Genomic DNA, 15,319 nt, shown 5'->3' on the forward strand with positions numbered 1-15,319 from the left:
TACCTTAACCGTGACAACTATGAAAAGACTGTGGGAAATGGCGGAACCAGGGAGACTGTGGGAAATGGCGGAACCAGGGAGGCTGTGGGAAATGGCGGAACCAGGGAGGCGGTGGGAAATGGCGGAACCAGGGAGGCGGTGGGAAATGGCGGAACCAGGGAGGCGGTGGGAAATGGCGGAACCAGGGAGGCGGTGGGAAATGGTGGAACCAGGGAGGCGGTGGGAAATGGTGGAACCAGGAAGGCTGTATATCATTCCCACCCGGCACATCTGGGGTAACGAGGCCTTGTGGAACTGGCAGGGCTATAAATTACACACAGGACGGCAGAACCCAGCCAGCCAGGGAACACGGGAATTTTCTTCCTCATTTCTTTCATGTGCTTTTAATCAGTATGTCTGTTAGACATCGTACAAAAGTTGATAGACATTTGTATGCTAGACTTCATGGCCCCACCAATGTTCAACAATGTGTAGAATTCTCACATGAGGAAGATCTCTGCAGGGTTCAGTGACCGGGTACAAAATGGTGATACTGGATCTTCTGGAGCTGTCCCTGGTACTGAAGGGTTGGCAGTTAGGAAGCTGCGGCACTGCTGGACAGGTCACAGGTTAGGGGTGAGAGGTTAGGGGTGAAGGGTTAGGGGTGAAAGGTTAGGTCTGGGTTAGCTATGGTTACCGGGTTGGGTGTTAGAGGTTCAGACTCAGGGAACTTTTCTATCATGATGACTCTAGTTGCTGTGCTGGGGCAGGGTCGGTGATAACGGTATCACTCGATAGGCTGTAGGTTATAGGTTAAGGGTAAGAGGTTAAGGTTCAGAGTTTGTTCTTACGTACCTTTCTATCGTGCTGACGTTTGTCGCGGTGCTGGGGCAGAGGTCGGCGGTGACGGTATCGCTGGACGGGCGCCGGATGATGCTGAGCAGCGTCTCGCCGTGCCGCTGCGCTTCCGCAAGGTCATCCTGAAGGTCACAGAAACAGGGTTATAAGATGTCTGAAATAAGATCTAGCTTGAGGAACAGGTGTTCATGCGCAAGTCCTGATTATTCATCGATCATTATAGTTATTGAGTCAGCAGCCCCAGAACTCAGCTGCAAGACACCGTGCACATAAAACTGTTGGACATCTACATCACAGAAGGTAAACTAGTCAGTGGGCGAGTGTGCATGATATGAGGTATTCTTTAGAGTATCTGAAAGTGAGAGTGACCTGACCTTGATCTCCTCCTTCTGTTTCCGTTGCTGCTCCAGAAGAGACTCCGTCGTGCTGATGTCGTTGGGCAGCTCCGTCTCGGCCAGCTCTGTGCCCAGCTGCTGCAGAGTCTTCGCGATGTCGTGAGTGTTCGACGCAAATTTCTCTATCGCCTGGGGAGGACACAAGGACAAGGAAAGGGGCATGAAGTAACGTTTGTGTGTACTGATAAGAGTTTGTTTATTTGTTTGTTTGTTTGTTTATTTAGATCTGGCAAAGACAAGCAAAGGGCATGAAGGAAACGTTTGTGTGTACTGATAAAAGATTGTTTGTTTATCTGATACATCTGGCAAAGACAAGGAAAAGGGCATGAAGTAACGCTTTTCTGTACTGATATAAGTTTGTTTGTTTATTTGGTTATTTAGATCTGGCAAAGACAAGGAAAGGGCATGAATGAAACGTTTGTATGTACTGATAAAATCATTCTGTATCATCGGGCTGACTTACAACCCTACAATTGGACCAGATTTTCAACTGACCAGCTCCAGTCTTTGATTGTCAAGGAATGAGTAATCCACTGCTGCTGTGATGTTGTGTTATGCAGAGCACATGACTCGGTAAGCAGCGGATCCTACATCACAGGAAGTTTGGACTCGGAGATGATCAGTCCAGAATTTGGGCTAGTCTATCTATTTGTTGGGAAGGTTTCAGTTTAAATCTGACAGAAGAAGTAAAGGCAACGATTTTAACTTTCAAGACAAGGTTACTCCAGTTTCAAAAAAAATCCAAGGGACCAACAAAAAGTGGCTGCAATGGCCAGGTGGCAACTATGCAAAGGTGGCCGCTAATACAACTATGCAAAGGTGGCCGCTAATACAGGTTTGACTTTAGATACTAAGCGCTCTCTAGGTTGTGGTACCCGTATGTGGGCAACAGTTGTTAGTTACTAATAGTTGGTTTAACTTAGCACTAACCGATCTCTGCTCGATCCAGTTTAACTTAGCACTAACCAATCTCTGCTCGATCCAGTTTAACTTAGCACTAACCGATCTCTGCTCGATCCAGTCGTGGTGCTCGTAGCGGATGAAGCCCCCCAGCTCCTCCGTCAGCTGTGACCTGTCCAGGTGCTCATGCAGCTCACTCACTGAGTTCAGCATCACCATCTGGGCAGGGGCAAAGGGCAGGGGTCAGAGTGCAACATGGGTAGGGGTCAAATCTGTCAGTAGCTTGGTGTGGCGTATGGAGTTTACCTACATGCATGATGTATGTGTGTCTGTGTGTGTTAGTGTGTTTGTGTGTCTGTGTGTGTCTAATACCTTTAGAAGCAGATTCTATCATGGCAACTTTGGTTGTGGTGACCTTTATGCATCTGACCTGTTGTGCTTTTATCGGACTAGATTCCAAGGGCTACAGGATTATTACAAGTTCGTCCATGGACTTAATTACAATTTCATAATTCAAACAATTTTTTAGAGCTTAAGTCCCAGATAAGATTCTAATAAAGGCTTAAGTTTGTAACTATAGGGTTAGTGCCGAGGATTTCACCTAGCTAAAATCTTTGCAAGCTCAGGGCTGCAGCAGAGCAAGGTCAAAGGGCATGGAGAATGCTTCAAATCAAGGTCGAGTTGCTCTTAACTGATCAAGGTCAGGTTATGATTTGGAATAATGAAACAAAGATCAAAAGATGTGTCTTGCACAGTTGTTATTGGTAAATCTGGGTGATTTTACCATCACTATGATAGTTTATGCTGATTGCACCAAAGCCGATAGCTGATTGCGCCATAGTTTATGCTGATGTGGTGCCAGAGTAAGGAGCAGCAGCTGATTGCTGATGGTAGATTTAGGGTTTGGGTTAAGTCATTTTTTACCAATCATGCCAGTAGAAAACTTGAGTCGGAGTTAAGATTAGTGGCTGATTGTTGACGTTAGGTTCATGGTTAGGTTGTCATTTGTTTACCCCATGTGAACAGGGAGTTGATTGCTGATGTTAGGTCTGGGGTTTATTTTTACCAATCATGCCAGTAGGGAAGTTGAGCTGGAGGTAGGATGAGCAGCTGATTATACTGATGTTAGGGTTACCATCAGCAGTTAGGATGAGCAGCTGATTATACTGATGTTAGGGTTACCATCAGCAGTTAGAATCAGCAGCGAAGCAGCCAACCAAAGCTTACCGGTACCTTCAGCCGGAAGTCTTCCCGTACGAACTTGAACCCGATATCTGAGAACGTCCGCTGGAAAAACCCGGTCGGCCTCAGGACCAGAACCACCTGGATGTGCTTCGGGAAGAAACCCTGTAGGACAGACAGATGGGTGTCAATCACAGCTGTCAATTATAACTCCACTGTCTATCACAAATCATCTGTCTATCACAACTGTCAACTAGACCTCATATTTCGATGCCAGAAAGAAGTTTTAACGGTTAACTGACCCATTTTTGTAAAAAGACAATGAAGAACATTATTTCAGGTAAGAGTTTGTTAGGAACAGGTATCCTGATGAGTAAGTAAGATCTCCTTACCGCTATCCTGATGAGAGTTGCCTTCACGGCTGCCCATCTGTCCTGTCTTCTGTCCACGACAATCACATATCCCAGCTCCGCTTCCTCCGCACTGTGGGGAGAAATTACACATTCCTCAACATCATTCAAGGTAGTCACATTCATCACAACAATAACATATTCCAGCTCCGCCTCCTCCCCAATGTGGGGAGAAGTTACACATTCATCACAACTGTCACATATTATCCGCACTGCGGGCAGAAATCACACCTTCATCAACATTAGCCTGTGTTCTATTTCATTCCTGCAAAATTTGAAATCACTTACCTGGGGATGCTAGTGAGGTAAGTCATGACACTTAGGAAATCCTGATCTTGGATCTCCTGAAACCTGGGATACTCTGGCAAGGTGATGATGGGAGCGCCGTTTCTCCCTTTCCCACCTGTAAGCACAGGTAAACAGGTGTTACACAAGTAAGCAGGTGTTACACTGAGGTATACGGGTAGATAGACTGAGATAACCAGTAATTCTCCATCCTGATACAGTTACTCAAGCAACTGGGTATGATTTGGAAGTGGTCAGGTGCTTCAGACAGCATGAGTTTTGTTTCGACAGTGAAGGTTGACATCAAGGCAATGAGATACAGAAGATAACAGTGTAAAATGTCTTCACTATCACTGCCACAGCATGTTGCTTATCAATTTAGTGATTCTTGACCTGTAAGGTAGACTCATCTATATCAGGTGTAACCAGATGTAATAGACTCACCTGTAAGGTAGGCGAATCTGGCCTGCAACTGTTCGGCGATGTCAACGACCCTCAGAGCCTGGCCATGCTGGTCCATCACCTCATCTGTAGGGAAACACAACAAACAGTCAGACACAAACAAACAAACAAACAAACAAACACAGCCATGAGCCTGGCCATGCTGTTTATAACCTCATCTGTAGGGAAACACAACAAACAGTCAGACACACAACAAACAAACAAACAAACAAACAAACAAACACAGCCGTGAGCCATGCTGGTCCATCACCTCATCTGTAGGGAAACACAACAAACTGTCAGACACAAACAAACAAACAAACAAACACAGCCGTTAGCCTGGCCATGTTGTTTATCACCTCATCTGTAGGGAAATACAACAAGCAGTCAGACACACAACAAACAAGCAAACAAACAAACAAGCAAACACCGCCGTGAGCCTGGCCCTGCTGTTTATAACCTTATCTGTTCAGAAACACATTCAATTTGGTACAATCAGACACACAACAAACAAAGGACAAAAGTACTTTTGGGCAACTAATGCATTAGCCTAATACTGTAAATGCATTTAAGTTCGCGGGGATTTAATTTCGCGGTAGCGGGAAAAATGACTTTTCGCGGTGGATTTAATTTCGCGGTAGCACTATGCACTGTAGTATCTTAATGCCCTGGAAAAATGTTCGCAGTGGTTTTAAATTCGCGGTGAAATGGCCGCCGCGAAAATCGCGAACATTAATCCACCGCGATTTTCTGCATTTACAGTATTCAGGTTGTGTATGGTAATTAGCTATGCCAAGGAGCATGCCAAATATAACACAATCCTGCCCATACTTAAGATGGCAGGGGATGTCCCTGTACAAGGTAGCTCAACTGCCCTCAAAGTTCAGATCCTGGTTTCAATCAGTTAGTAATTAGACCCTTGTTCAAACCTGGGGAAGGGCATCTCGGTTGGGGCTGCACCCCTCTTTTGGATGGGACCTAAAATGGGGTAAAGGTGCCTCAGGCAAGTTTAAGGGGAAGGGCCAGCAACCCCTCTCTGTAAAAATGTCACACCCTGCTACAGATTCTGAAACAGTAAGGAAACTTGCTGTCCACAAGGTGAACAACAACAACTACATGACCTGTATAGACGCCGCCCACCAAAAGGTACTGATGAGTGTCTAAAGACTCATGCTAAACCTGCCCAGTAAGGAACTATTTGCACAATATGTGATATGTAAAAACCCTGCCAGACTCTCCCAGTATGCTACATGTGTGCACAGCAAATAACATACCACAACCCACAGTTTGGGTCTGGCAATATGAAACATGGAACTGACTCCCACCAATGGTTCAACATACAACACTGTTATGCAATAAATGGCTTAGTGTGCAATACTGTACAAAACACTTCAAGTTTGAATGGCTATTGTGGACTTTGACTTTGTTTGGGTTCACAACTAGCTTGACATTTCTATTAGGTATTCTTCCTGTGCTCCTATAAAGATAGGAATATCGTTGTCAGCTACAAGCAATAAAAAGGCTAATTAAGAAAACAGTACAAGTTAAGTCTTAGAAAAGCCTTTGTTACAGAGAGAAGGGGAGGAGAGACAGGCAGAGGGGGGAGGGAGGGAGAGAAAGAGAGGATTCAGAAAGAGAAAGAGGGAGAAAAATGGAAGGAGGTAAAGAGAATGACAAAGAAAGAAGGGGAGGGAGGGAAAGAAAGAAAGAAGGGAACAAGAGAAAGAAGGAATGACAGAGGAAGAGAGAGAAAGAAGGGAGAGAATGAGAGAGAGAGAGAGGTAGACAGAAGTGACAAACCGACCGACCTGTGTTGGCAGCCCCAGCGCCAGGGGCAGCCATGATGGCTCTGTGCGATCCAAAGGTCCTGTAGCCGGCACGCCTCACCCCCGCTCAGAACATCACAATGGTACAGCCCTAGCCACGTACTCAGGCAAATCTACCCTGAACACCCCTACCCCAGAATGGTACCGTCCATCCTTAGCCACATGTACTTGAACTTCCCTTAGAAACCGTCTGCAGCCACTTGGCACCTGCCGACCGATATTACCGCCAGCGAACCGTCAGGCGAGGCTGTTATAGTTTAACTCACAGCAAACACCAAACAAACGTGGCAGATAAGCTCCGTTTGCACTTTCACCTGTTTGTGTGGCAGTCTGTATGACTTATTGATCACAGGGACGGTGCCTAAGGGCAGGTATGGTGGCAGCCGGGCGGAGCGCATGTTTCAGTGTACTGTATTATTATAGTGCGGCATCCGGGAATTTGGCAGGGTTGACATTATGATTATATAATGTACACTAACATCTGAGGGAATGTTTGAGTTATTGTATTTAGCTTGGGTAAGCCTGAAGCTTAGTTGGGGCACGTTGGGAGCAGAAGCTAACGATATTATAAATCATTGTATAAATTCATAGTGGGACATCTGGGATTTGGACGGAGTTCATATTATATACATATATGTACAGTAACATTTGTGGGAATGTTTGAGTTATTGTTTTAGTTTGGGTACGCCTGAAGCTAGTTGGGGCACGTTGGGAGCAGAAAATAACAATAATTTATTTTGTTAACGTTATGCCAATAATCATGGCAGACATTAATTTGATCTAGGCAAAATAGTACAAGTAGTTACATTGCAATGGAAAAGTTTTGATAAAAAGTTTTCTATTCCAACATCACATTACAGTAGTATTGATAGAGACTTACCCATTAAAACATTTCTGAAGTGCTCTTTTCCCTCTTTATCATGCTCTGACTCGATGTCTCCCAAGTCATTGTCCTCGAGGGAAGGCATCTTACTTTGCGAGGATTTCTGACCCTTAGAACAAGTTCCTGTCCCTTTCGTGTCCATGTTGGTGGAAAGTCATACTCTGATGGCTCATGACACACGACACGTTTATACTTATGGCAAATTGTAGGCATTCTGGGAACAGTCATAAAAAGATTGGTGCCGTCATTTTCGATCCTGTCAGAGCCTTGCCAAAAATCCTACGAGAGTCGACTGTACGACACAACGTCATCACCAGTCCATGAGTGGTGCTTCTCTACAGCAAACTTGGATTGTTGCAATACTTCAAAATCCTTGGGAATAACTATGTATGATGTTTGTCCATTGGATGTCGCTGAAGACCTATGTATACACAACTAAGAATCATCATCATCCGTCAGCCCAGACGGTCGGGATAAGACGTTGAACGACATCCCTCCACAGCTCTGTCATTGGACTGTGGACAGAAAATCCTGCCTAATAAACACCAGAGTAAGGAACTATTCCAGAGAGCAGCAGAACAGAAACATCCGAGCAGTCACCACTAAACTTCGTGATCATGACTGTGTTCGTTAACAAACTACCTGTGGATCATAGACACTCCAGCTGCCCAAGCCAGTTACACGGGTACTCAGGGCCCGTGTCAGAAGTACCACGGGGAAGCTTACGCCAGGCTGTAGGCACTGCAGGCAAGGCCTTAGGTACTAAGCTAACCTTAGACATAACTAGGCAGCATCAGAGGAACTTATACTGCTGAGAACATTAACATGAAAACAGACTCTGGGGGAAAAGTTTGTCTCATCATGCACACAGTTTTGGGGTAGTTAGACAGTTGCCAGGTTCAAGTTTTTCTCCCTGTCTCCCTGTTTTTAACTTGACCTCAAATATTAGATTAAGATATCAAAGAACCAAAGAAATGATTTGGCATGGCCTGACAAAGAAATGTCTGTTAGAGTGCAGGTGGAAGTTCTGCAATGGTCCCTGATGTATTGATCGCCATGGCGCCCATCGACAGCTGGGATGACCTCCACCTGACCTTTACAGGATGTGGCCACTTGTTCAGACAGGTCACATGACCACTGTTTTAACCAATCAGAAAACATGCTTTTGGGAGTCAAAAGCACTCTCAGTCCCAACAAGTACATGTGTATGTTCAATTACATGTAAACATCTAGGTTGGGCAACTTGAAAGGCTGATAGTATTGGCAGTTATCAGTAACTTATTAGAAGCACAACAGCTCACAATGGGTAACGTTGATATACAATAAAACCTGCATTGAACCCCAGAAGCGTCGGGATGTTTGTATCCATTATTTCACATCATGAACTAGGCAGATGGTGAAACAATGAACTTACTGGCTGTTCGTGGCAGAAGAACTAGCATTATACTCTCCTAGGTGAACATTTGTCAATATACAGGCCATAAAGACAGACTTGTTCTACAGAGGAGGAGGATACAGGTCAATCAATGCTGGTTATTGATTCATTGATTCATTCTTTCATTTCCTAACAAAGTGCAAGATGTGAGTCAAAAACAGCATATTCTGGGCAGACAGCAACGTAGCAAAATTGGTTTTTACTTTCACAGAATCTGAGATCTCTAAAACTTAATTACGAGTTGGCAGACAAACATGAAACAGAGTCTGTACTGCATGAGGTACGCACAGTTCCAGACGTGGCCGCTGTTTTGATGAGATTTCACCTTGTTACGGCCTAATCAGGTTACTGACGTCACACTGAATCGCCACAGTTAAAGGGGCATTCCACTCCAGAAGCGAGTCTTGTTTTCCAATAAATAATGTGTCAATGAATGCACAATCAGCAGAATTTTGTGGAATTCACCTTGGGATGAATTACGTGATGTGTGTTTTATAAAACAATAATGACACTCACTAAACCCATGCAGACCCTACCCATGCATTCCCTATACGCATAGACACTTTGTTTATCGTACATATTTTTGGAAGAAATGAGGTACGCTGAGCACACCAAGAAGGCAAATTTCTCTTAAGATAGCAAAGAATACAAGAACAATACGAAATTTCTTAGCGAACCTGAAATTAGTTTGGTAACCTTACCTAAAAGTTCTGCATTGTATTCAGCCATAGGATTTATTCAATTAGAGGGTACTTGGGGAGTTTAGTAGAAGACTGAATGCTTTTGAGGCATGCGGAGCAACTGGGTACTTTATCGTATAATGTGAAGTTGTATGCAGTTATCACTTCTTAAATGAATATCTATCGGAAAATAACACTCCCGTGTGGAGTGGAATGCCCCTTTAAGGCAACATTGTTACAAGACGTTGGATGGCTGCCACAAAGTACTGTACTTTAACTCCTGTTACAGTAACTGTAACAGTAAAGCACTGTCAACCTGAACATGCCAAATAGTTCAACCTTTTGCTGTAGTGGTGAGCAGCGGTGTTGGGGTTGTGAGTTGGTAGCCCAGATTTGCCACGGGTTCAATTTCCTGGAGCCACGAGGCTATTTCTACTTGCCTATTGTTTTCAGCTATATGCAATACTTAGATAGCAACAGTCACCGTGAAAGTGTACTAGGCACTTAACAAACAGGCTTCACCACCCCGTTTCCTTGGTTCTCCTGCCACTTTCTGATTTATCACTACAGCAATGTGATAACTTTGTGGTAAGACCAATGCCTTTGTCCCAAACCCCCTAATACACCCTTCCCACTGTATTAAACCTACAAGACCCTCCCTGGTCTAGGAAAAGGATCTTCTGATCTAGTTTATTCAACTGGGATCACAATAGCCTGGTCTTTTTTTATTTTTTTATTTTTTTATCTATGCTGTGACCACACCTCATCGTCTGAGATTTAATAGACGTCTGACTGTTTCGCAGGAATTCCATCTCTACCAATCTGGGTCACGCTCGACTGGGCTCCGATTCCGTCACATCTGTCACAGAAAACAATCTCATCAAAAACATCTATCCATGAAAACTGTTATCTGTAACCTCAAACAATCTTGGGATGCCATCAGAAATAACCTATGGAAACTGTCATCTGTAACGGCAAACAATCTGGGGAGGCCATCAGAAACTGCTCTGATGGAAACGTGTGCAATATTGCACTGCCTGACAAGCCTGACTGGCAATATCTTACTGCTGATGTACACTTTTATTGTACACAAACTGGGTGGATCTGTCGGCAATGATTTTCAGCCAAATTTCCTCTATTTCAGATTGTAAATCCATGCTGTATTAGCTGTTTCCTCCCTTACTGTTCTGTAACGTTAATGTTAGCTTTGAAATCTGTAATGTTACAGGGTATGATAACAGTTGGTATGAAATTTTCCAGTCATTTCAGCAAATCGACAACACAGATTTTGGGCAGGACAATCTCGTTAACCATGAACTTGGCATGAAATTTTAATGAGCACATGGCCACGACTGCTGTCAACACGTCTGAATGCTGATTGGTCGGTTTCTCACGTCCCTGTGACATCATCGTCTGCAGTCAGCAGGTTCCTGCCCTATATAGTAGAGTAGATTCATCCCTCAACAGGGCTGGAAATACCACCTGCATATGCAGGTTAGTGCAGGTGCAATTGGAGCTGTGCAGGTATTTCTGGTGTGTACCTGCACCTAACCTGCACTGGTCCATGAACTGGGTTTTATTCATAAATGATGTAGGTGTATGTGGATTGTTATTAGCTGCATTACTGCCTATAAAATATAAAAGAAAGATAGCAATGGTTCCTGAACAATTTTAGTATGATCAATACTTCCTAAATTCAGAGCTGTGCAGGTAAAATTTGTCTGGTGCAGGTAATTTTCAATGTTACCTACACCAGTGCAGGTATGCCCCAAAACAGTATTTCGAGCCCTGCTCAAGCTACCAACATCATGCAGACTGCAGTCATCTTTCTGAGGGACGATGTCTTTCTATAAGGGATGACTGCAGTGTGCAAGATGTTGGTACAATGTAGCTTGAGGGATGAATCTACTCTACAGTATATACAGCAGGTTCCTGACCTGTGATTCAGGTTGGTTTACTATCTCCCAGTGGAGGCAGAGATACACAAGCCTGCATGTCCCAGTCATCAGTAGAGGCAGGGATACACAAGCCTGCATGTCCCAGTCATCAGTAAGAGGCAGAGATACACAAGCCTGCATGTCCCAGTCATCAGTAGAGGCAGGGATACACAAAGCTTTCAGGCAGAGATACACAAAGCCAGCAGGCAGAGATACACAAGCCTGCAGGCAGAGATACACAAAGCTTGCAGGCAGAGATACACAAGCCTACATGTCCCAGTCATCAGTGGAGGCAGAGATACACAAGCCTGCATGTCCCAGTCATCAGTAGAGGCAGAGATACACAAAGCCTGCAGGCAGAGATACACAAAGTTTGCAGGCAGAGATACACAAGCCTGCATGTCCCAGTCATCAGTAGAGGCAGAGATACACAAAGCCTGCAGGCAGAGATACACAAAGCTTGCAGGCAGAGATACACAAGCCTGCATGTCCCAGTCATCGGAGGAGGAGGCAGAGATACACAAGCCTGCAAGTCCCAGTCATCAGTGGAGGCAGAGATACACAAAGCTTGCAGGCAGAGATACACAAGCCTGCAAGTCCCAGTCATCAGTAAGAGGCAGAGATACACAAAGCTTGCAGGCAGAGATACACAAGCCTGCATGTCCCAGTCATCGGAGGAGGAGGCAGAGATACACAAGCCTGCAAGTCCCAGTCATCAGTGGAGGCAGAGATACACAAAGCTTGCAGGCAGAGATACACAAGCCTGCAAGTCCCAGTCATCAGTAGTGGCAGAGATACACAAAGCTTGCAGGCAGAGATACACAAGCCTGCATGTCCCAGTCATCAGTAGTGGCAGAGATACACAAAGCTTGCAGGCAGAGATACACAAAGTTTGCAGGCAGAGATACACAAAGCCTGCATGTCCCAGTCATCAGTAGAGGCAGAGATACACAAAGCTTGCAGGCAGAGATACACAAAGCCTGCAGGCAGAGATACACAAGCCTGCATGTCCCATCATCATAGAAAATCCTTCCAACAGACAATGTCTGATAAGTCAATCCTTCAGCAGATCAGAAGAGCTGATTGAGCAGCTCCCAGATGCCCTCATCATATTGCTGTACAGACCCTACCTGCTGCGTCCTCAGTATAAGCCTTAGCACACTGTACAGCACATCTGCTGTGGCATCAACTGAATGACATTTGCTGAATAAACCACTAAATATGCCATTCATAGAAACCAGTCAATATTCAACCTGAGATTAACAAGTTCAAATCTGGGCAAGAATTGGTGAAGATAAACCCAGCACGGATGAGGACCCGTCAACTCAGTTGCTTATGACAAGATGTAAACAATAACAGGAAGCAGGAAGGAGACGGTATAATATGACCATCGCTATATATAACTATTTTTCATTGTTTCATCATACTTGTATCTGTAGTTGGTATAAGTATAACCACCCTCCAATATAACAAACCAGCTTCTGCATCTGTATCTGTATTGTGTATTTGATGTAACTAACCTTTGGCATAATATATCAGATTACACTGTGCATAATGACATAAGCCACAACATCACCCCCACCTAACTCCTTCTGCTTTTCCCCCTACCCGTTCACCTTTTCCCCCGGACTTCCTCTTAACCCCCGCTGTACTTCATCTGTGCCCCCGTCATTCCTCTTTACCCCCGGTGTAATTCTGCTTTTCCCCCGCCCTTCTGCTTTACCCCCAATGGCCGCCGTCAACCCGAATTTCACGTAGTCGACACGAAAATCGTTCGGAAAGTAACAATAACGGTTGCGCCACGGAACATGAAATAGCCTATGCTCTAGTACACATTCTGGGCCACCTTTCTGCCAAGTGGCGTTTCACAACTCCTTCCCATTCTGAACTGAAAAGCCATGTGCCCTCAGCAGCGCGTCGTTTGTGGCGCTCCACTACTACATGTACTTCCTGGAGGCTGGGTGGTGGAGCGCTTGAGGCCGGGGTTTTGCGGCGTTTCAGAAAATCATTAGGCTTGGCATCAAATTCAGGATCTTATAATTCTTATAAATGCAATGGTGAAGTGATGGTAACAATATAGTATGGGAATGAGGTACAAAGAGAGTGCAGAATCAATTCACTAAAGACAGGCATAGAATGCGTACACTATTAAAGGGTCGGAATGGTTCCATGTATACATGTAGCATTTGAAGTTTTCACTTGATGTAACAGATCTTCATAAAATGTCTGCTGCGGCATCTTTAATACGTCACGTCACGTATGCTGTGGTTTCAGTACCGTGTGTCTGTATTTGTGTTTGTGAACAGTGTAACTCAAGGAAGAGTGGCTGGATCTTTGGCATGCAGAACGTGTGGGAACAGTCGAAATGCAGCAGGGCGTACAATACATGCGAGTAACAAGAAATGTATGAAGAGAGCCCATGATATCTTGGTACTAAGGGACTGTAAATGGACACATAGCGAGTTTGTAAAAAAAAATAAAGGGTATACATTTTGTATTATGAAATGTACTCTTTCTTTACTAAGCATACCGAGAAGTCACAGTGAGATAAAAAAAAATAGTTGGGTCCCACTATGCTGGTCAGGCTGAGACGCATTGCCTATTCACGGGCGCGACCCTGCCCCTCGGATCGACACGGGGACTTTTACCTGCGTTGTTTCCAACCTGGGTCGGTGTGTCCCTCTTGAAACAGAACAACCTGTTAGTCCTGGGCTCCTGGGTAACCATATCGGTGCCGAACTTAGCGAGTCGCCCAATCGTCATAGCGCGCCGGCCTCAAGCGCTCCACCACCCAGCCTCCAGGAAGTACATGTAGTAGTGGAGCGCCACAAACGACGCGCTGCTGAGGGCACATGGCTTTTCAGTTCAGAATGGGAAGGAGTTGTGAAACGCCACTTGGCAGAAAGGTGGCCCAGAATGTGTACTAGAGCATAGGCTATTTCATGTTCCGTGGCGCAACCGTTATTGTTACTTTCCGAACGATTTTCGTGTCGACTACGTGAAATTCGGGTTGACGGCGGCCATTGGGGGTAAAGCAGAAGGGCGGGGGAAAAGCAGAATTACACCGGGGGTAAAGAGGAATGACGGGGGCACAGATGAAGTACAGCGGGGGTTAAGAGGAAGTCCGGGGGAAAAGGTGAACGGGCAGGGGGAAAAGCAGAAGGAGTTAGGTGGGGGTGCAACATAACCTGTTAGTAAATCTAGGTCAGAATTAATCAGGAATTACAACATCTGAAGGGGCATTAATTAACGACACACAGCCACAGATACACAGCACCAACTGTACAGCGAACCAGCTGGCTAAAGGACGGTGTAACACTAATATGGGTGAATCTGGGCCAGCCCCTGCACAAGTACCTGCTGCACAGGAATTACAGAAGAGTTTGAGCTTTAGAGCTGTTCTGTATGAGCAGCCCAACAATCAGTCAGAGCCATCAGACACATGCTGCATTAGCTACAGTATGAGCAAATCTGGGTCATGCACATGGAGGCTAGCATCCACTCAGCATGAAATCAACAATTCACACCAGCCTCTACATGTATCTGTCTTTGTATAGCCTGACTATAACTGCACCATCAGACATGTGCTGCACTAGCAATGAGCGAATTTGGGTCAGCTGTAACATTCCCACGGCTTCCCTCGTGTACAAGAGACTTGCATCCACTCAACAACAATCCACACAGGATTCACAGTCTGAACACAACCCTGTATGGCAAAGCAGAGCTTCAGAAAGATGTGCCACATCAGCTACGAGCAAAACTGTGTCAAAAACATTCTGTTGGCCCTCCCACCTGAATACAGAAGACTCAACATGAAAATTATTCACAGCCTGAAAACAACCCTGTATGGTGAAAAATGCAAAACAGTCATCTTCAGAAATCAATTGCTGGGATCAGAGATGTGCTAATGTCTAAATCTAGGTCAGCCGGAACATTACCTCAGCATTTCTGCATTACACGGAAGACATGAAATACAGACTGGCATCAACTAGTTACTGGAAAAACAATGCACACGAGTCGCCTGAAAACAGCAACATCAACATGACCTGAGCCAACCCTCCGAAGCGTTACCAGGTTTTACTCTAAAACCTCTACCCCCCCCCCCCCC

At 45.1% G+C, this 15,319-nt stretch overlaps 1 protein-coding gene across 7 annotated transcripts in view; it reads right to left on the minus strand.

The window, feature by feature from the left end:
* The window catches only part of LOC118427791 (guanine nucleotide exchange factor DBS-like), a gene marked incomplete at its 3' end in the record, with an annotated part of 83,478 nt that overhangs the window by 49,662 nt on the left and 18,497 nt on the right, over window positions 1-15,319 (minus strand). For 6 of the 7 annotated variants that reach the window (XM_035837724.1, XM_035837726.1, XM_035837728.1 and 3 more), the window contains 7 exon segments: window positions 835-959; window positions 1,212-1,361; window positions 2,235-2,351; window positions 3,360-3,479; window positions 3,707-3,797; window positions 4,013-4,127; window positions 4,454-4,537. In XM_035837724.1, the coding sequence (XP_035693617.1) occupies window positions 835-959; window positions 1,212-1,361; window positions 2,235-2,351; window positions 3,360-3,479; window positions 3,707-3,797; window positions 4,013-4,127; window positions 4,454-4,537 (802 nt within the window). 7 annotated transcript variants of the gene reach the window in all.

The sequence above is a fragment of the Branchiostoma floridae genome, chromosome 12, assembly GCF_000003815.2.
Source record: "Branchiostoma floridae strain S238N-H82 chromosome 12, Bfl_VNyyK, whole genome shotgun sequence".
NCBI lineage: Eukaryota > Metazoa > Chordata > Leptocardii > Amphioxiformes > Branchiostomatidae > Branchiostoma > Branchiostoma floridae.